The 18,600-nt window shown below is 37.4% G+C and overlaps 4 protein-coding genes and 1 long non-coding RNA gene across 16 annotated transcripts in view; 1 reads left to right on the top strand and 4 right to left on the bottom strand.

Annotated features, from left to right (window-relative positions):
* AdamTS-A (ADAM metallopeptidase with thrombospondin type 1 motif A) overlaps positions 1-18,600 on the top strand; it is a 100,250-nt gene that overhangs the window by 73,265 nt on the left and 8,385 nt on the right. For all 3 annotated transcript variants that reach the window (XM_065492376.1, XM_065492378.1, XM_065492377.1), the window contains exons 8-20: positions 240-478; positions 681-833; positions 896-1,045; positions 1,909-2,241; positions 15,806-16,032; positions 16,092-16,268; positions 16,322-16,501; positions 16,962-17,134; positions 17,269-17,383; positions 17,444-17,570; positions 17,736-17,862; positions 17,913-18,080; positions 18,335-18,496. In XM_065492376.1, the coding sequence (XP_065348448.1) occupies positions 240-478; positions 681-833; positions 896-1,045; positions 1,909-2,241; positions 15,806-16,032; positions 16,092-16,268; positions 16,322-16,501; positions 16,962-17,134; positions 17,269-17,383; positions 17,444-17,570; positions 17,736-17,862; positions 17,913-18,080; positions 18,335-18,496 (2,331 nt within the window). The remainder of the gene's footprint in view (positions 1-239; positions 479-680; positions 834-895; positions 1,046-1,908; positions 2,242-15,805; positions 16,033-16,091; positions 16,269-16,321; positions 16,502-16,961; positions 17,135-17,268; positions 17,384-17,443; positions 17,571-17,735; positions 17,863-17,912; positions 18,081-18,334; positions 18,497-18,600) is intronic.
* LOC135945038 (uncharacterized) lies at positions 2,524-3,924 on the bottom strand. Its single transcript, XR_010575393.1, has 3 exons — positions 3,321-3,924; positions 3,131-3,259; positions 2,524-3,074 (listed from the first exon to the last, which is right to left on the bottom strand). It is a non-coding gene; the product is annotated as an uncharacterized LOC135945038 (long non-coding RNA).
* Positions 4,013-7,064, bottom strand: LOC135945033 (transmembrane protein 272-like). 6 transcript variants are annotated; one of them, XR_010575391.1, is made up of 10 exons: positions 6,836-7,064; positions 6,659-6,776; positions 6,484-6,606; positions 6,285-6,425; positions 5,904-6,233; positions 5,616-5,722; positions 4,943-5,176; positions 4,833-4,878; positions 4,645-4,773; positions 4,013-4,586 (listed from the first exon to the last, which is right to left on the bottom strand). XR_010575391.1 is itself a non-coding variant. In XM_065492391.1 (6 exons), the coding sequence occupies exons 3-6, from the start codon at positions 5,027-5,029 to the stop codon at positions 4,261-4,263; spliced, it is 588 nt and encodes a 195-aa protein (XP_065348463.1). In that variant the 5' UTR covers positions 5,030-5,082; positions 5,124-5,176; positions 5,616-5,943; the 3' UTR covers positions 4,013-4,260. The 6 variants fall into 6 exon arrangements, 3 of the variants coding, with proteins under 3 accessions (XP_065348463.1, XP_065348462.1, XP_065348461.1); XR_010575390.1 differs by having other exon boundaries at positions 5,616-5,762; XR_010575389.1 differs by having other exon boundaries at positions 5,616-5,737; positions 6,836-7,063.
* On the bottom strand, positions 9,105-12,640 carry LOC135945035 (uncharacterized). 4 transcript variants are annotated; one of them, XM_065492395.1, is made up of 12 exons: positions 12,445-12,640; positions 12,158-12,272; positions 11,928-12,038; positions 11,786-11,870; positions 11,558-11,665; positions 11,376-11,491; positions 10,662-11,317; positions 10,061-10,139; positions 9,903-10,002; positions 9,717-9,821; positions 9,553-9,662; positions 9,105-9,461 (listed from the first exon to the last, which is right to left on the bottom strand). In XM_065492395.1, the coding sequence occupies exons 8-11, from the start codon at positions 10,124-10,126 to the stop codon at positions 9,583-9,585; spliced, it is 351 nt and encodes a 116-aa protein (XP_065348467.1). In that variant the 5' UTR covers positions 10,127-10,139; positions 10,662-11,317; positions 11,376-11,491; positions 11,558-11,665; positions 11,786-11,870; positions 11,928-12,038; positions 12,158-12,272; positions 12,445-12,640; the 3' UTR covers positions 9,105-9,461; positions 9,553-9,582. The 4 variants fall into 4 exon arrangements, with proteins under 4 accessions (XP_065348467.1, XP_065348468.1, XP_065348465.1 ...); XM_065492394.1 differs by having other exon boundaries at positions 9,413-9,483; XM_065492396.1 differs by lacking the exon at positions 9,553-9,662 and having other exon boundaries at positions 9,105-9,483.
* Positions 13,221-15,562, bottom strand: LOC135945030 (transmembrane protein 272-like). 2 transcript variants are annotated; one of them, XM_065492385.1, is made up of 7 exons: positions 15,362-15,562; positions 14,896-14,980; positions 14,689-14,808; positions 14,510-14,581; positions 14,334-14,450; positions 13,851-13,991; positions 13,221-13,797 (listed from the first exon to the last, which is right to left on the bottom strand). In XM_065492385.1, the coding sequence occupies exons 2-7, from the start codon at positions 14,954-14,956 to the stop codon at positions 13,508-13,510; spliced, it is 801 nt and encodes a 266-aa protein (XP_065348457.1). In that variant the 5' UTR covers positions 14,957-14,980; positions 15,362-15,562; the 3' UTR covers positions 13,221-13,507. The 2 variants fall into 2 exon arrangements, with proteins under 2 accessions (XP_065348457.1, XP_065348456.1); XM_065492384.1 differs by having other exon boundaries at positions 14,510-14,629; positions 15,362-15,552.

An 18,600-nucleotide genomic window follows, 5' to 3' on the forward strand; every position in this document is an offset into this window, starting at 1 on the left:
ACTTGACATAATTTAACTAAAAAAATTGACCCATTCAGATATAAATACTTTACTTATTGACCTTCTTAATCTTCGTTTAAATTTGTTTATAAGGATATTCAATTCGCGACAAAAGTTATTTTTACACTAATAAAAAACATCTCCTGATAAACACCTTAATTTTCTCAATTTTATTCCAGGAATTAAAATAAATAGGACTATTTATTTTAATCAGATATCAATGATTTATTTGCATGCAGGTGTCATCGTTGTTCAAAGACGCTAGCATAGGCAACCACATAAATATCAAGGTGGTGGACATAGAGAATCTGGCCGACACGTCATTTTACGTGTCGCCTGACGTCTACTGGAAAAGCAAGTATAACGCCAACGATGTCTGGGCCACGGAAATGCTCAAGAAGTTCTGTATCTGGCAGTACGAGAACCGTCACCTTGGTGACAGGACCAGACACTATGACACTGCCCTTCTGCTCACAAGGTAAGTCAAAAGAGAGAAATTTTTAAATATTCAGATACAAATACAAATTTAAATTGTAAATTCAAATGAAAAGTTGACAGCCAAATATGGAAATTTGCGCCCACCAATTTTTATTTTTGAAAAACCAATCATTTGAGATCAAGAAAATATTTAAAGTTCGACTTCTTTATTATGATGATTTCTTTCAAATTCCGCTTTTCAGAGAAAATCTTTGTCGGTATCACAACCTGACGAGCTGCGGGACCCTGGGCCTGGCCGAGGTCGGTGCTGTGTGCAACCCAAAGAAGAGCTGTTCAATTGTGCAGGACAACGGCCTGAGCGCGGCCTTCACCATCGCCCATGAGCTTGGACACGTGTAAGTAGAGGAATAGTGTGCGATTTGCAGGCGTCTCTCACAGATTCAATTGACACGCGCAGACTGAATATGAAGCACGACAACGACAACCACTGCAAACGCTTCATGGGCCCGAGCAGCAAGCACTTCATGATGGCGCACATGCTCGGCGAGAACACCTCTCCCTGGGAGTGGTCCAACTGCAGCCGCCACTATCTCACCGAATACCTCGAGTAAGTCGGCTTTCCCACGTTTCAAACGCGCGTGCAACTCCACCTGGAGCCTTTTGTTTACGGCGCCAGCCGCGATTTATTGCCCTTTGTCAACCTTTCTGCACAGGGCAGGCCCACTTTCCACTCGCAGACTCTCGCTGCAGTTTGCTTGTCCGCATGGCGGCCGTGTACAAAAGATAAGATTCAGACGTTTTCAAGGAAAATATGTCTATTTTTATGCACGTATAAGGATTTAAATTTCAATAAATTGCAATGAGGAAGTGATCAAACTTGTCGTGGAAAATATCAACTCTGCTTAAATAGATAATCATTTTCTCTTGAGTCACTTGTTGAGTAAAAACTTTTATGTAACTCACGCTGGTGAACATAACAAATCTATATTTTTATAATTAACTTTTATTTTAATATAGATTAAGAAAGGAATTTACGTAAAACATTAGGCAGTTCCTTCTGCGCTGCCATTACGAGCACAGACCGACAAGACTTAGTCTGAATCTGACCTAAAAACGTTTAAAAAGCACAAATTTTGAACTTAATCACTTATATTTTTTCTGGCATGACCTTCATCACAAAAAACCACGAAGAACAGATAATTTCAGGAGACGCACATGTTAAATTAAATGTTTAACAACTGCAATTGCTTTTTTTACAGTAAAGGCAGTTAACCAGATGCAATGATTCGTTGAAATCACACAAGAAAAGTTGTAGTTGGCCAGTTTGTGACGTTGAATTTACATCAAAATCGTAATTGCGAATCATTCTTAATTTTTAGTTCATATTTTGTGCTTATTTTACGTGCTCTCTCTCTCTCGCATATTATTTTTTAAAATTGGTGCTGAAACCTTTTTGCCCGTTTTACTCAGATCAGGACATGGCTACTGCCTGGAGAACGAGCCGTACCAGGAACTGCCGTTGAAGGACGACTCGAGCCTGCCAGGCGAGAGTTTCAACCACAACAGGCAGTGCGAGATGCTGTACGGACCGGGCTCGCGCATCTGCACCTACATGCCAGTGTGCGGCTCGCTGTGGTGCAGCCAGGGCCAGTCGGACGAGCAGAACGGCTGCCTCAGCCAGCACATCCCCTGGGCCGATGGCACCCTCTGCGCACACAACAGCTGGTGCCAGAAGGGCAAGTGCGTTCCCAAGAACAGGGAGGCCCTCGCGCCCAGACATGGCGGATGGAGCTCCTGGGGACCGTGAGTACCATTCTTTTCTCATCTTTCCTGAATTTCGTTCGACTGCCTTTAGATCAGTTTTGTCACATGATAAACTCACCGTCTCATAGTCTGCAGTTCAAGTCGGTAAAGCTGACGCCCTCCAAATTTTAATTTTTATTTAAAATTGCAAGTTTTGCAGATGATTTTTACTAACACTGCTATATATAGTACACTTATTAAATTCTGATTCCATTCTCATTTTCGAAACTGTTCTATCTATCTTCGAATAGTTTCAATGTTTAGAGACTGCCATCGCATCTCATGAAAAAGAGTGTCTATCGCGACACCAAAATCAGGAATACAAAAAAATATCTCGTCAGTTAGTTTGATGACTAGTTTTTATCTTCGTTCTGGAAACTACCCAAATGCTCTTGGGATATCTTGCATTAAAAACTTAAAATTTAAAACTCGAGTAAAAAACCAAGTAAGTTTTATGAATTCATAGCTTTATAAATCGATAAATTCGCAGGTGTAACAATCAATTTATGTGAAAAGATGGCGTAATTTTTGCCAATAATAAAGGTAGACAATCAATACAGCCAGACCAACATATGATGTCTTAAGTATGATTACAAAAAAATGGTAGAATCTCGGATTGCAATAGTTGACAGCCTGTGAATCGCCGCTACTGTCAAGAGTTGCTACTCTGTACGTAGCCCAAAATAGCCAGATGAGGAATAATGCTACTATACTGACAGAGCCATATTGATAAATTGTAAAGCTCATCATGTCGGTCCTTCTATTGAATTCTCTGGTCACAAATTGCATGTCCTTGATTAGAACGATCAAGCTGAAGAGAAACATGATAAAACCTGTTGGAAAATATGAAAGCTCCAAATTTAATTATATTGAAGACTAAACAATTTACCGCCGGCTATAAGTATCAGTGGCAAATTTGGATCAACTGGGCAACTGTTGTAGTACACGGCACCGATGGTCAGCATGGGGAAGAGGTTGCCAAAAAGTGAACCAACTGCACAGGCGATCAGGCACCAAACTTTGAAATATAAAAACGTTAAATCATAATAAGTTTTTCCACTAATTTCCGAATACTATACATTCTTTTATTTTGTCGCGCCTCTCTAAGGAATCCTGACGCCTTAAATTATGAATGGCCTTGAAAAAAGGTTAAAATTTATCGGTACACAAATTAAACCATTTAAGATAAAATTATCTCTTACCCCTTGCATGCCCGATGCATCAATTAGAGGATGAAGTTCCTCAGAATCTACAGAAACGCTTTGCACAGACATAGCTTCGTGTCTAGTGTGAACCTCGCAATCTTCAAGAGTAACAGTCAAAATATGATCAGACCGAACGTCGGATTCACTCGAGAATTATTGGTTGAGAGTCAACACACATGTTTGATAGAGCTCAAATTTCATCTGTAGAAATTTGTTGACGAAAAGTTTACTGAGCAGTGGGAGCAGTTTTAGATGCGGCCGCCTACCATAGAGAGTGTTTTATAACTAAACACATAATCTAGAACGTCACATAATGCTCATGTAAAAAAATCTAGATATTTCTGACAGACAAATGATGCACCGAATATAACAAAAGGTTGAGTGGAAAATCTGCACCTGTCATTGAGTGAAGTTAAATCACGCATATTATACTTAAGTTAAGGCTTTAATTTCAGATTATCGCGTTTTAAGTTGCATATTAAAATCTCTTGCATTTTTGTTGTCATAGTAAAATAAATATACTGTTGCACAAAATATTTACAGGGAAACAACTAAATCACAAAACATTTTTAAATCAATAAAATAAAGTTTATTGGCTATAAACATTGCTTTGACATAAATAGTCTCCATGTTAAGCATTTGTTAATTCAATAATATATCTTAAGAACAAATTTCGTCCTCAGATATGATTTCTTCAGATTCAATAAAAGATTCAGAGATCAAGTAAAATCGATACACGTGTTTGCTCTCGTGAGGCTAAAAAAAGGTCAGAAAATTTATCCATCATGCCAATTTTCTATATAAAAGTAAAAATTTAGATTACGGTAGTACCTTGTTCAAAACAATTAGAAGTGATAGTCATAAGCAGCAAAACTGCAAATGATATGAAAAGAACGGTAGCGAAGAAATTGTAGAAGAACGGGTGGCAATAGTCATCAGCTTGGGGGTCACTGCTGGAGTCATATTGTTCGGCCACTTTGCACAAGGAGTAAATGAGCCAGATAAAGTACATTGCTATAATGATCCAGAGGCTGCAATAAATGTACAGCCTTAGCCATCCATGGCACACGTTGCACAACTTGGTCATAAATCGCATGTACTTGACTGAAACGGCGATGCAGACGGCAAATGTGATGAGCCCTGTTGGAATTTGTAAGCATTAAAATATTTTTAAGGCTTTTTAACATTTTAAAAATACCTCCAAAAATGAGCAACTGTGGTAAAACTGGATCAGCTGGACAGTTGTCGTAGTAAAGGGCGCCGAAGGTCACCATGGGGAATAGGGTGCCCAAAAGTATAGCAACCACATAATAGACCAGCGACCAAACTATGTAATGAGAACATTGCTTTATAAGATGGATATATGACTTTTAAAATATAAAATACATTCTGTGATTTCGCCATAATTTTCTTCTCGGTGCTTGTCAACAATCTGAAAGTTCAAAAATTTGTACAGTCATACACTTTTTATGAAACTAAAAACTTTTTAAACTCACCTTGCCGATGTCTTGTGTAATTTCATTCTTTAATTTAATCAGAGGTACTTCCTCAGGATCTAAATAATCGCTTGGTCTCCACGTCATAGCCTTTTGGTGTGTTCCCTCTTATCCCTCACTGCATTTCAAAACAAATTTAACTATGGTTACCTTACGGCTGATTGAACACTTTCATTAATACCACTTGCTTTGGAATGTCGATTGCGCCACGTTTGTTTTGCTACGGCTCCTTTCCTATAAAATACGGATAAATGGTTTATAAGTTTGAAACGACCTGTGGTAAAAATAGCAGGTGGTTAAAACTATTTTTATTAAATCAGTTTGAACGTTTTTCACTTTTTGTTGTTCAGAGATTGCATAATTGATTCTATTTTTTTTTTTAATTAAGTGGTTGTTTATATTTGGAAAAAATTGCCAGGTCTGAAACTAAAACTTAACAATCATCGTAAATGCTAACGGTCGGGAGAAATAATATAACTCTAAATTAAGGTGATCAAAACGACTAGTGTAAAATCTTGCTATACAATCTGATTAAATTTTAAATGAAGACGAAAAAATTGGTTAAGTGTAAATATTTAGATATTCAACAACAAAGTTTGTTAATTATCAGATTAAAAATTTGTTATTATTCTAAATACTACATCTACTTGAGAATATTTTGCTGGCAACTTACGCACGATGTTGTTGGTTTGAGCTGGATAGAAGGTCTGCAGCATTACGTTTTTGTTGAGTTATTGAAGAGTTGAGTAGTGAGAAGGTGGTGATAGCCACGACTGCCATCTACGTATAGCATCACTTGTCAAATAACAAGTGGGAGAAACTAAAATAAGTTAATGTTGCACAACTCTTACCTCGACGTTATTATAAAAGATACTAGACCTATAGGTGCTCAATTTTAAGAAATGGTTTCGTAAAATAATGAAACTCGTCGTCTAAATATTTAATGATAATTATAATTTACCCTTATATGTCTTTGAAAGAACGTCTTTTAACCGCAGAACACGAGAACACGTTTCTTTGCACTAGCATATGCAAGAGAGCAGCAAAATCACATTTGTCACGTTGAGGAACCAAAAGTAAAAGTTGTACAGCACGGGGTTGCAATAGTCTTGGTCTTCAGGGTTTGAGCTTGGCTTGTACTGCACGTAAACCCAGTACGAGGAAAGACCGAGCCACAAGATGAATAAAAACGTGAACAATTTTTTCCCAGTCGATGATTTTTTTCGCTCTTCTTCACCCTGTGGCTTTTTCTTGGCGCAATTGATTATGTTAAGCAGAATCAAGACGGTTCCTGTAATTTTCATTTGAATGTATTCGTTTCTCAAACTTAATTAAATGTTACCTCCAATGATCAGCATTATTGGAATCATAGGCTGGGCCGGGCATTCATGAAAGTAAAGGGCGCCGAGAACTACCATTCCGACCATTACGCTTAAAATAGCGAAGAGCCCAACGAACATGAAAATCACCACAGTAATGCCAACTGTGAAATTAAAATTCAATAAATTATGAATTTGCTTAAAAAAAAGTTTTTGCCTTGCCTGTATTTGCGATTGCGTCGCACAGTTTGCTGCCAAAATCAGTCAATCCTTCTGAAGTTTCTCGAGCATTTTGGATTTCCGTCATTAAGGACTGAAACGAGGGCGGAGGCACGCTCGGGGCGGCTGAAATTTTGTTATTGCAATATGAAAAATCAGAATTATTAGGAAGAATCACCGATCGCCTCTTCGTAGGATGGTGGCGGCAGAGGGGGCGCACTGGGGCTGGGGAAGTCGTTCTGCGGTTCGATTTCCATCCGAAAACTCTGCGAGGGTTCGCCAACGCCCTCAGAGCCCTAAGTCAGATATGAGGAATTAGTGTCATTGTCTAAAATCACAATAACTAGATATTTACCACGGCAGCCATAGAGGATGTTTGGCCTTTCTCTTGGCACTCCATTGTTTTAATTTAAGTTGTGTGATGCCGGCCTTTCAACACAATATGTCCCTTTAAAAATGATGGTATTTAAATTAGAAAAATCCGTGCGGGAAAAGTACAAAAGTCATCGAGTAATATTTCAGAAATTAGTGGAAACTCGAAATTATAGAGATTTCAAGATATCAACGAATCAACACACTACCGGGAATTAAAAAAGCTCTTTTTTACTCGGTATGATACAAATTATTTTGTGTGTTTTCTTGTGAGTAAAGGAGAGCAAGTAAAAGTGATTTTATCTCCTTCCAATGACTAAAAAATATACCTTTCCAATGAGCCAAATGTTTTGTTTTGGGTTGGAGCCACGCTGTTGCATGCAGCACTTTTAAGGGGAAACAGCACACTAAATTTGCGTTTGGCAAGCGCGACCTTCGCAGTGTTTATGGAGGAATTGACGTCAGACGTCCAACACACGCAAGCGCAGGAATTAAAGAGATCTGCAGTGGACAATATTAAAGGGTTTTGTCCTTTCTTTATTTCTTATTTCTGTACAGTTAAAAGCAGGTTAAAATATTTCCTCTCTCAGTGTTGTAGGATTTGTTTTCGTTTCTTATTTGTCTTTTGGTATTTAATTTTTAATTAACTAAGTAATTTTCACACAAATTTTGCACATTTTCTCACCTGCTCTTTAATTGTTCCTGCTCTCAATAAGACTTGTATTTTTACCGCCAATCTGCAAATTGGCCCAGATATACCGCTGCAAAAAGATTTATTTCAATTTTACCCTTTGATTCTTAAATATGAAAAATGTATTACCCTGTATGGTTGGGCTCTTAATCAATTAGAACTGATCGTAACGATGAAAACAACCGTAATCCAAAATCCAAGAAGTGCGATGCAAGCGACAGTATCTCAAGGATCAATCGTGAGTTTTGCAAATAAATATATTTATAACCATTATATTTATACCCTTTGGTGATTTTATCTCCTCAATTTCAACGTCAATAAAAATATTCTCATCTGTTGCTGTTCGGTAGAAATTTCGCATTGCTGAAAAAAAATAGTATAGCGAAGTAAAAAATATTTTTTAGTAATAGTCGAAACTGTATTTTTCTCACCCATTGCTTCTTCAAAGGAGGGTGGAGGGTCCTCACCAGACCATGAAGGATCTACAGGAATTTTAACCTCCACAAAGCCATTTCCTACTGGTGACAAATTCTGAGCGAAGAATATTTAATCACAAATGTTTTATGAAGTAAGGCAAAAATGTTACTTTTTTAGACTGGGAGCAAGCCAAATCCATTGCATCTATTTAACGATATCTCCAAACACGAATAATAACCTCCTGAAAAAGACAAAATTATATTATGTGACAAATTATTATTAGCATTTCAATGATTAATATTATTTGTTTGAACAGATAAAATCTACTCTCAAAATGCGGTCCGAATTATTCTCAAGACAGATCCTTTCCACCCCTGCTTCGCAGGGGTCTCCGAAATACTAACCGAGCTGGCAGCACCTTCCAGTGGTGAATGAATTAGATCTGATTTAGGAGGCTCAAAGGATGCGTTGATATTTTATATTTTAAAAGCTGCATTGTTTTCTTGAAATCTCAGCATTCAATTTATTTAATAATGTTTCTCAAGAAAGTAGATAAATATTTAGTATTATTAATATTAACCGATTGAAACACTTTATAAAGCAATATTTGATTCAAGTTTACTTACATATTGATAAATATATTGTCAGTATTCTTCAATGAGCCCCAATATGCTTCAACTCTTTGCACTTTGAGAAAGTTCAAAATATCCACACAGTTCCAGCTGCTCGACTAAACTGTGAATTGAGAAACAGAGACGCAGTTGTTTCATGGTTCTCATCCACCCACACATCTGTTTGGGACGCAAGCGCCGCCAAGTCTGAGGCAAAAGAGGATTGCAGTGAACTCGTTTTTCATGCGTTTTTAACCAAGAATTTCAAAAGAGTTCAAAATATATTCAGTCGTTAAATTAAAAACTAAAACATTGAAATAAATTCTTTCATCATTAATCACTGTCAAAAATTTAATTTTAAAAATAATTTGCGTGCTGTATTTATATTTCATGTTGTGCGATTTAAAAAGCCCTATATTAAAAAAGCAATATTTTGCTTAGGAGAGTACGCAAGAAGAATAACAGACTTGGTTACCCTACAAACGAGCAGAGATTGTATAATATTAGTGCCGGATATATTAAAATAAAAAGGGTTGTTTAAGAATTTCATAGTATTTAAAATTTATTTCATATCACAAAAGGGTCAGTTCACAGCTTACACAAAAGAGTTTGCGAAAAGGCTAATTGATTCCTTAAAGTACAGCACAGTGCTGGTCTAAGACCAAGATAAATATATAATACATTAAAAACAATTGTAAATTTAATTATAAAAAATCCACGTATTCTTAATCTACTGAGGAATCATTTAAAGGGCACAGTTGGAAGAAGATTTTGCTCACATGAATTGCATGAGCATGGGATCTCTGGTCACTTGGTCAGCGCATTTCTCGCTTTTTCCCTAGTTGTGCTCTTAAACCATCGTCTTGCTCCATCCCGTGCTCGTGTCACACCTAAACAACAGCCAAAACATATCTGATTTTAATTATTTCCTCTTAATTTATTTTTAAATAATTTTATTTCAAATAAGCAATAATATATTACCGGGGTGTCTGCCAGTATTTTCCACACAAGCTAAAAAAGATTACTGAGCATGACAAGGGCAATCAAGATCAACCAAAATGCAAGAATTCCAACGACCGTCTCTTTAGCCCCTAATCAATCAAAAGGCCTGCATGATTAAAAAATATTTAAACTCGTTGTCTTACTTTTTTCCGACGAATCACTGTCCTGACTCTCATCGTCATCATCGTCCAGAACATCTTCTGGAGGTGCTGTTGGCTGAAGGGCAGGCGGTGGAACGCTTGGCATTGCTGTAAATTGCGTAAAAATAATTTAGCTTCACAAAATCTAAACGAACAAAAATTAAAATGATATATTTGGTCGAATCTCACCTATTGCCTCCTCAAAAGAAGGTGGAGGTGTTTCACGTGAACATTTTGGGTTACCAGAGATAGGAACTTCTACGAATCTTTCCCGTGCTGGAGGCAACTTCTAGGGAAAATAATGAAAGTATTACCAATTTTATTAATAAGAAAATATAAAATTTTACCAGTACAGACTTGAAACCAGAAGGATCTGTTTTTTTAGTAGAATCCATTGAATTTTTAGCGCTCATTCCACAAGATAAACTAAAAATAAAAGATTTAGTTACACTGGCAAGCTAAGCATAAAGAAAAATTAAGGCTTTTATCTTGTATCTATTAATTTTGTGATGCTAATTAAAACATCTATACCGATTATATTTTGTAAATTATTTTAAGGATTTAAAATTAGAAACTATTAACGTTTTGGTTAAAACAAGTAAATTAAATAAACTCTCGCGTTGCGCAAATTTTAACAAGAGAGTATTGCGATTAATCATGTAGATTCATAAGGTGGAAGTCCTGCTCTTGTTTGGCTCGCTTCGGGTATTATGCCAACAAAGTTGGCAGTATATTTCATACAACTCTTCGTGTGTAAAATTATAATATTTTTCGCCGTATTAATTAATTTGATTTCTTAATTGCTCTTATCTTAATCAAAAGGGCCAAATTTATATTTATTTTTATTTATAGAAATATGCTTTTAGAAGCTTTTTAATTTTAAATGTTGAAATATTTTAATGCGGAAAACTAAAATAAAATGCTGGTATCTAGTTTTTTTTTACTTACATTCATCGCTAAAATTCTCCAATTCAACTGATTTTAGTGACTGAAAATTTTGTAAGAGCAAGGTTCGCTCATTCGATTCACACATTAACTGATGTGAAGGGAAAAGAGGAGACGCGGAGCTATTTCCGAGGCTCCCCTCCCATGTGTGGTACGAACGCAGGCGCCACGGAGTCTGAATTTAAAAGAAGATGAGTGCAAAGACTATAGCTTTGCACAAATGTATTTTGAGTCGAATCAAAATTAAGCATAATTCTGTCAACACTTTAACTCTCAGAATAAAGATTTTTCGAGCTTACAATTAGGACGTTTTATAAAATATCTCTTGTAATGGTATTGTTTTTAATTCTTTTTAAAAATAGTATCACATTTATATAAGAGCTATATTTATATTCCAACTTTCTTATTAATCACATATTTCCACAATTTGGCCAAGAAATGTTTACGAAAAATATATTCAAGAGATATAATATTTTCTCATATTTTTATTATAAGTACATTTTAAGTGAATAAAAATACATTAAATTTTTCCTCGACTCTCCTTGGATTAGTTTTTAAGAAATGCAGTTGTTTGATTGATTTTTCTCGTTGGCATTTAGCGGCCAGTGCTTTCCTTCTTTCTCGCTGCTAAAATGCTGCCATTAAAGTGAGTTGGGTACCTGTGTGTTCTCTCAATCTAATTTCAATTGTTCACACTTAACTTGTTTTTTTACCTACTGGATATTCTGGTTTGGTTGCTTTGATTCATCGCTTTAGGTGGTTGACGAGAAAAAAGAGGACACTCATAACTATAATTAATAAAACGCTTGCAAGGCACATATCGCAGCTATCATCTGCTTTAAAACAAAAGGATTAACCGGATCTACCTAAAATAAATCAACATTTTAACTACTTTTTACCTTTTTCTACCGACTCCGTCTGCTGGTTTCCACTGTTATCATTTTCCAAAATATTTCGTGGGGGCGGTGCTGTTGGCCGAAGAGCTGGCGGTCGAACGCTTGGCATGTCTGGAATTAAATAATATCTCATCTACAGTTGATCAATTAACTAATTTACTATATTTAAATTTGGGAAAATGCATAATATATATTAAAATCTGTGATTAAAAAATTGAACGTTTATCTCACTTATGGCTTCCTCAAAGCTAGGTGGAGGCGCTCCACTGAAGTTAGAGTTGCTTGGCATTGCATGCCGGTTTGGATAAGAGACATGCTGAGTAAATTAACAAATCACAAATGAGAGAAATTTGTTGATATTTCAATATTATACTGATTGAGAAGTGTATTTTCTGTCACCCGCGCTCTCCATTTTCTTTTGATACTGATTCCTATTGTCCCCAACGATTCCTCTCCTGAAATAGCAGTTTTCTTACTTCCGTTGCTAAAAAATAAATCAGGAAATAACGGCATTAAATGATTTGAATATATTGTCCACGTGAAATAAAGCTGATGTCAACCCTTTATTTGAAAGAAGAAAACGCCAAGTTATTCAATACTTACGCGCATGATAACGATTAAAGGCACCAGTAAATTAAACCTTGCTCATTCATCATGTGGAAATTTACGCCCAATTACTTTGCACTTTTCCGGAATGTTTCCTTAGCTGGAGTGGCACCTGGTGATAACCAATTTAACAATTAGTATTTAATTATATGCTGTCGGATGCAAACAAATATTTTCTGTATCTCTCAAAATTCAATTCGAATTAAAACTCATTTTGGAAGATATGTAACAGCAGGGTAATATATAGATTTCGGTAAATTTCGAGTTAGTCTAAAATCGCTTACATTTTGACAGCATAAACGTGAGCTGCGATAAATAACTTTCAGATTTCGTTCTTCACGCAGTTGCTCTCTGAAATAGTTGGCTTGTTGTGGAGTGAATGCGAAGCAGTCAAAAATCCTTGAAAAGGTTCCCCACCATTGCCTGTTTCAGACGCAAGCGCTGCTGGGTCGGCTGAAGCAACAGAGGATTGCAGATACTCGTTTTTAACGAGTTCCTATAACTAAGTGCTTTTTACTTAAACCTCTGCTCAGCGCTTCTCGTAGAGCACACCAGGTCCCAGGTCCCAATAACACTTGATAACTGATAACACCTCCGAGCCGATAACATGGAACATTGAGTGGTCCGAGTGGCTGCAGAGGAGCTTTTTGCCTCCCCGCACCGAGGTCTTTGATTGAAACGCCAGACATTTGTCCCTAAAGCCGCTGGAAAGGTGCGAAAACCAGCAAGTGGCAAGTCAGCGCCAGTGCGCCTCCCAGCCCGTTGAATTATTTGCGCATTTACAGTCACTTAACTAAAATCACCTGACATTAGGTAGCAAGTATTTGATCCCCGAACAACTCAAATACCTCCCATTGCCTTGACACTCCTGATAGTGCCTTAACAATGCGAGCCAAACGGGCTGATTCAAAGTGTTGTTTCGTGTTTCAAGTAAGAGAAACTATATTTGGTTTTCGCGAGTCAAAAATGACTATTTTCAATTTATTGTTGCAATTTATATCAGAATTACATAGTTTCTTCTTCAAATTTAGGAACGTGAATCCAAAGTAAAATACATAACCGGAGGACATCTGGACATGTGCCCTTTATTGGAAAATAGAGTCATTATAGGAGGGCATATATATAGCTTATGTATTAGAAATACAGATTCTTTGGTTAAAAATGATTGTCAGGTAAAAATAGAGCAATTATACCCTACAGAAAGCAAACGCATAATACCTGGTAACAGTTCGCTCTATATCGTGATAGATTTAAAACGAATTCTGATTATCCTCACAAAAAATTTTAAGTATCTCCTAAAATTTTATTTGATTTATTGGTCCCCACACTAACGACATATATATAATATCATCTTTGGCAACAATACCAACAACAACACATTGGAAACAGGAGCAAATGCATAGCATTGATCAGCCAGAAGTAAAAATAGTACAGCACTGGATTGCAGTATGCTTTGTCCTCTGGGAAAGGGCTGGGCTCAAAATTTTTGTAAACCCAAAACGAGCTGAGTGCCAACCAGCCGAGAAACACGAGTATCAACTTTGCGTTAATCTCGTGAGCCCACTCAACGCCCGCTTCAGTCCGCACCTTGCCCAATGACCACCAGTAGCTGACGTTAATAAGAATGATTAAGGCACCTGTTTGAACAAATTGTCAGTTCTTGAACGGTTTAAGAATTTCATAGGTTTACCTCCGATAATCAGGAATGCTGGCAAGGCGGGGCTGATACGGCAGTCCCGGATGTATAGGATGCCGATCGTCGGCATGGAAATCATACAAATAAGATTTGCCAAAATAATTAAAAACAGGAAACAGCTGGCTGCATAATTACCTGGAACATTCGTTAAAGAGCATTTGTTAAAATTTATATCAAAGTAAACTCTCATAATTTTCTGGGCAAATTATGGAAATGATTTTACAGTGGGTTCACCCACCAGCAAATAATTAGGTATTGAAGGTTAATAAATTTATAAATTTTGGCGAAAGAAAATTAGTTTCACACCCTACGCACATGCCTAATTATTCGCCAATGGGCGTAGTAAGTGAAATATATTTTAAAAAATTTCACCCCACATTTTTTTCCTTGTCTCATAATTTTTTAAACAACATTTGTGTGAAATTTGTTTTTACAATTCTGTTTATTATGGAGCAATATTAAAAACTCAATAATTACTAGATGACTTATTGGAGTTTTCGTCATTAGATGCTGGTTGGTCTTCAGGTGGTCGTGTCAGGTTTATCTGGGACGTAATATTGCTTGATGAGGGAGAAGAAGTTGCTTTTGGAGATGCTGCAGTTGTCATTTGAAATCAATTTCATAAATCGGACAGAGTTATATGGTCATATTACCTGCGCTCTCGTCCAAACTAGGCATGACCCAGCCTATATGGGACTTTCCACCTGGTGGCTCGTTTGGTGTTACTATTGTCAAATCCGGAATGAGAGGGTGAGCAGGCATATTTTTTGTTTCTATATTTATTCAAAATTAAATAAAAAAAATCTCAACTTATATGGAAAGTAATAATAACCTGTGCCCATATTAGAGCCGGGCTGCTGGGCCCAGCCAACACGTGCCAGTCCCTCTGACGGCTGTGGTTGCAATCCTCTAGTCGCATCCGAAAAACAAGGTGGAGGCACGCTAGGTTCAACTGCAATAATTAAAACAACACACTGTATATAGCAGGCAGTTAAAATTTCACTTCACCTAAATAATTTTTTAAATCATCACAGCTTACCTAATGCGTCCTCAAAAGCGGGTGGAGTGTTAGGAATGCTTGTACCGTGAGAGTTCTGCATCGCCCTGACGTGAGCCAACGAAATCTTAAGAGAGTAAAAATTAATGGAAATGTAAAAATTATTATTTTATTATTTAGGAATTGATTTAACTAAAAAAACGGCAGCAAAATAACACTTGGATGTCAATTCCGGTGAGTTTAATAGTATGAATGATGTGAAAAGGTGCGGAAACTCTGTTCAAATTTTATCACGGGACTCTAGGCAATTCACTTTTAAGAGTTGGTGCGTTCTTTTTGCCTCTTGGGCGGAAGTGTACAAAAAAATACACCAGTCGAATCAAGCCATTGAAAGTAAAATATTATGCATGACAACAAAGTCAAAATTAAAAAAAAATGCAAAAATACAAATTATAAATAATGAGTGTTAAATTAAATCAAATTTTCATTCTGAAGTAGTTTCACTTACCTACGGAAGGGTTATGATTAATGATCAGCTAACAAACTTCATGGCAGAAATTTTCTCAAAAAAAAGAAAAAAAGCAATTTAAAATTTCTTTAATCAGGTTGACAGAGTGCCGTTCTCTGCTCTTTGTGGCAAAATTGAGACTAACATTATATAAGGGGCTAGTGGCCGCGACTGCTACGCCGCTAATTTCGTTGACTGCCCCACCCCTATAATTTTTAACCACACGCAAGCTCTGGAGTAGGGAGAATAGAGGACTGCAAGAAACTCTCTTTTCAATGAACCCAATGAGCCGCCGATTGCGTTTTTTTTCATTGGTAATCTCTTTTGAGATGGGTGACTGATCCCTGATGGTGAAAAACTTGTGCACAAATATTCTTGCATTTTAATCACTAACTAATTCTTTCATAATTTAATTAGCAAATAATCGGTCCTTAATGTTGGCAGTTTCGGCGATTGCTCTCGGTCGTGTGGCGGCGGCATCAAAGTTTCAAAGCGCGAGTGCGACAACCCGCGGCCTGTGAACGGCGGCAAGTACTGCATTGGCGAGAGGATGCGCTACCACTCGTGCAACACGCAGGACTGCCCGTACAATCAGAAGGACTTCCGCGACCAGCAGTGTGGCATGATGAAGCGAGGCTACAACGACGCCAAGTGGATTGCCAAGTACTATGGTGAGAGGGGGAATTTTGCGCGATTTTAATGAACTCACGAGGTGTAATTTGGCTTGTAGGCAAACCGGAAGACCAATGCAAGTTGTACTGCCGCCAGGGCACCGACTTTAACTTCCTCTTTTCGGAGAAGGTGATTGACGGCACGCCGTGCTCGCCTAAAACCTATGACATCTGCATCAACGGCAAGTGTCACCCGGCAGGCTGTGACCACGTCCTCGGCTCCAACAAGACCTTGGGTTCGTTTTTTGTTCTTTTCAGGAAGGAATTTCTGCTAATTCAGCCTGAATAGATTCCTGCGGTGTCTGCGACGGAGACAACTCCACCTGCACCATGGTGTACGGTTCATACAACGAGTCCATGCCCGAGTACCAGAAGGTCGTGGAGATTCCTGCAGGCTCTACCAGCATTTTCGTCAAGCAGACGCCCCTCTCCTACGTTGACGGCAAATCCGGCGACAACATTCACTTAGGTATGAGTCCGACCTCCCTGAAGGTTGCTGCTAGAATCAATTTGAATTTAAAGAAGCAAAAAAGGTTAGAAATTTAACCTTAAAAACTACAAGAGTGTGAAATTTTTATTAAAACATACACACTTTTAAAATGGTTTATCTAGACTATAAAGAGTTAGGTAATTTCTTTTGCTCCTTTGTTTTTTAACATTTAGTGCTGCCTTTTATATTATTTTAAGTTCGAAATATTGACACTTAATTATTTCACTGCCTAAAGAATAGTTTAAAATATATCTAAATGTCTACTTGTGAAATATTTTTTAGGCCATTTTATGCAGTAGTTAAATTTGTCAAAAAAAGACATAATTATAAAAAAAAAACATAAATTGCAACGGAAATAATGAAAAATATGCAACCCGCGCAGCACACCGACTACACTGGTTGCCGATACTCTAACCCCTTGATCGGTAATTCTTTGCAGCACTCCGCTTGAAGGACACTGGTCAGTATATTTTGAACGGCAACTTTAACATCAGGCCTTACGAAACCAGACTTTTGGAGGCTGGCACTCCAATAAACTACAACGGCGCTCGCTCCTTTGTCGAAATCCTCAACTCCACTCTAGAACCGCTGAAGGTTGCTGTCATCCTTGAGGTGAGCAGCGTCCTCTAAAGCAGCGATTTTCCGTCCTGTTATGATTATTACAACTCTTCTCCTCTAAAGGCTTTTTACAATTATACTTTCACGATTAGGTTCGCATACTTAAAATAATACCCATTTTAATTCAGGTTTTTATCGCTGGTACTCCTCTCCGTGCCAATGTGGAGTACAGATATATGGTGCACTTCCCTTTCATCTGGAAGCCAAACTCAGATTGGTCTACCTGCCACAGAACTTGCTTCAGTAAGCATCCTTATAAAGTGCTTAAACTTTTAGTATTCAAAACACATTAAAATATTTCAGGACATAGATCAATTGGCTGTTTTGAGAGGAGGACAAACATTGAAGTGGACAAATACCTGTGTTCTAACTCTACGCAAGAAAAGCCAGCTACCAAGAAGTTCTGCTATTTCCATAGCTGCAGACTTTCGTAAGTTCTTTAATTTATGAAAAATGGGAATGACCATGAGATTAAAAATTAAATGCTATTATTAGTTTATGCATTTATTGCACTATATATTTTTGCTTGTAATCTATTCTTGAAAATTTTAAACTTATTCCTTAAAAAACCTAAAAAATTATAATTTATAATTAGATGGAAAGGGAATCGTTGTGCCGTACTTTCGTACGGTAGCGGCGAAACTTATGTGGACAAGAAGCTGTGCGAGAAAGTCAAGAAACCAAGCCGCATGGCCACGTGGGAGTTTGGAACCTGGTCAGAGGTAAATACTCTCAATGTTGCACATTATACAATTTCTAATGACAAACACAGTGCAGAGTTGGTTGTAATCCTGGTAACCAAACCAGGACTGCCAAGTGTACCACCTACAGAGCAAGTTATTTACCTGATGAGCATTGCCCACCATTAAAACCTGAGGATAAGGAGAGACCCTGTGAACCTTTTTGCCAGGGCATGTGGAAGACTGGAGAATGGACCAAGGTATAAGTTAAATAATCTTGAAGAAATTTGATACAGTTTTAGATTGAAAATGCTGGCTCTACTTTTTTTAAATTTGTTCGTATTTTTTTGAATAACACACCATCTCAATTTTTGTAAATAAATACCGAGAAATAATTAAAAACATTGTTTTATATCTCTTCTAATCTTTAATAACGATTAAAAAATTAGTATTTTATTTTAAATTTGTAGCACAGTTTTGGGCTGTATTTAAAGTTTAAGCATTTAATTTTCAGTGTTCAGTCAAGTGCGGGACAGGCGTGCAGAGGCGTTCTGTTTGGTGCGAGCTGGACGGCTACAAAGTGAACAAGGATGAGTGCCAAGGCTTGGAGCCCCTCACGCAACGGGACTGTGCCCAACCGGCCTGTGGCTACTGGAAAACTGGGCCCGCCTCGGTTGTGAGTACACACTTATTTTGAATCCTTCACGCTAAATTAACTAACTAATTTCCAACTCCTGGATTCTGGAAAATTTAGATTTAAATAATTATGCAACCTGCTGG

Source organism: Cloeon dipterum, chromosome X, assembly GCF_949628265.1.
Source record: "Cloeon dipterum chromosome X, ieCloDipt1.1, whole genome shotgun sequence".
Taxonomy (NCBI): domain Eukaryota; kingdom Metazoa; phylum Arthropoda; class Insecta; order Ephemeroptera; family Baetidae; genus Cloeon; species Cloeon dipterum.

Excerpts from the sequence above, each read along its gene's own strand:
- LOC135945033 (XM_065492389.1), bottom strand. The coding sequence starts at position 6,880 with ATGGAGTGCCAAGAGAAAGGCCAAACATCCTCTATGGCTGCCGTG. Across the intron at positions 6,777-6,835 it reads CATCCTCTATGGCTGCCGTG|GGCTCTGAGGGCGTTGGCGA; the intron begins GTAAATATCTAG and ends TATCTGACTTAG. Across the intron at positions 6,607-6,658 it reads ATCCTACGAAGAGGCGATCG|CCGCCCCGAGCGTGCCTCCG; the intron begins GTGATTCTTCCT and ends ACAAAATTTCAG.
- LOC135945035 (XM_065492393.1), bottom strand. The coding sequence starts at position 10,126 with ATGAGCGCTAAAAATTCAATGGATTCTACTAAAAAAACAGATCCTTCT. Across the intron at positions 10,003-10,060 it reads CTGGTTTCAAGTCTGTACTG|AAGTTGCCTCCAGCACGGGA; the intron begins GTAAAATTTTAT and ends TATTTTCCCTAG. Across the intron at positions 9,822-9,902 it reads TTCTTTTGAGGAGGCAATAG|CAATGCCAAGCGTTCCACCG; the intron begins GTGAGATTCGAC and ends CGCAATTTACAG.
- LOC135945030 (XM_065492384.1), bottom strand. The coding sequence starts at position 14,956 with ATGCAGAACTCTCACGGTACAAGCATTCCTAACACTCCACCCGCTTTT. Across the intron at positions 13,992-14,333 it reads AAACTCCAATAAGTCATCTA|GTAATTATGCAGCCAGCTGT; the intron begins GTAATTATTGAG and ends CGAATGTTCCAG. Across the intron at positions 13,798-13,850 it reads AGCATTCCTGATTATCGGAG|GTGCCTTAATCATTCTTATT; the intron begins GTAAACCTATGA and ends TTGTTCAAACAG.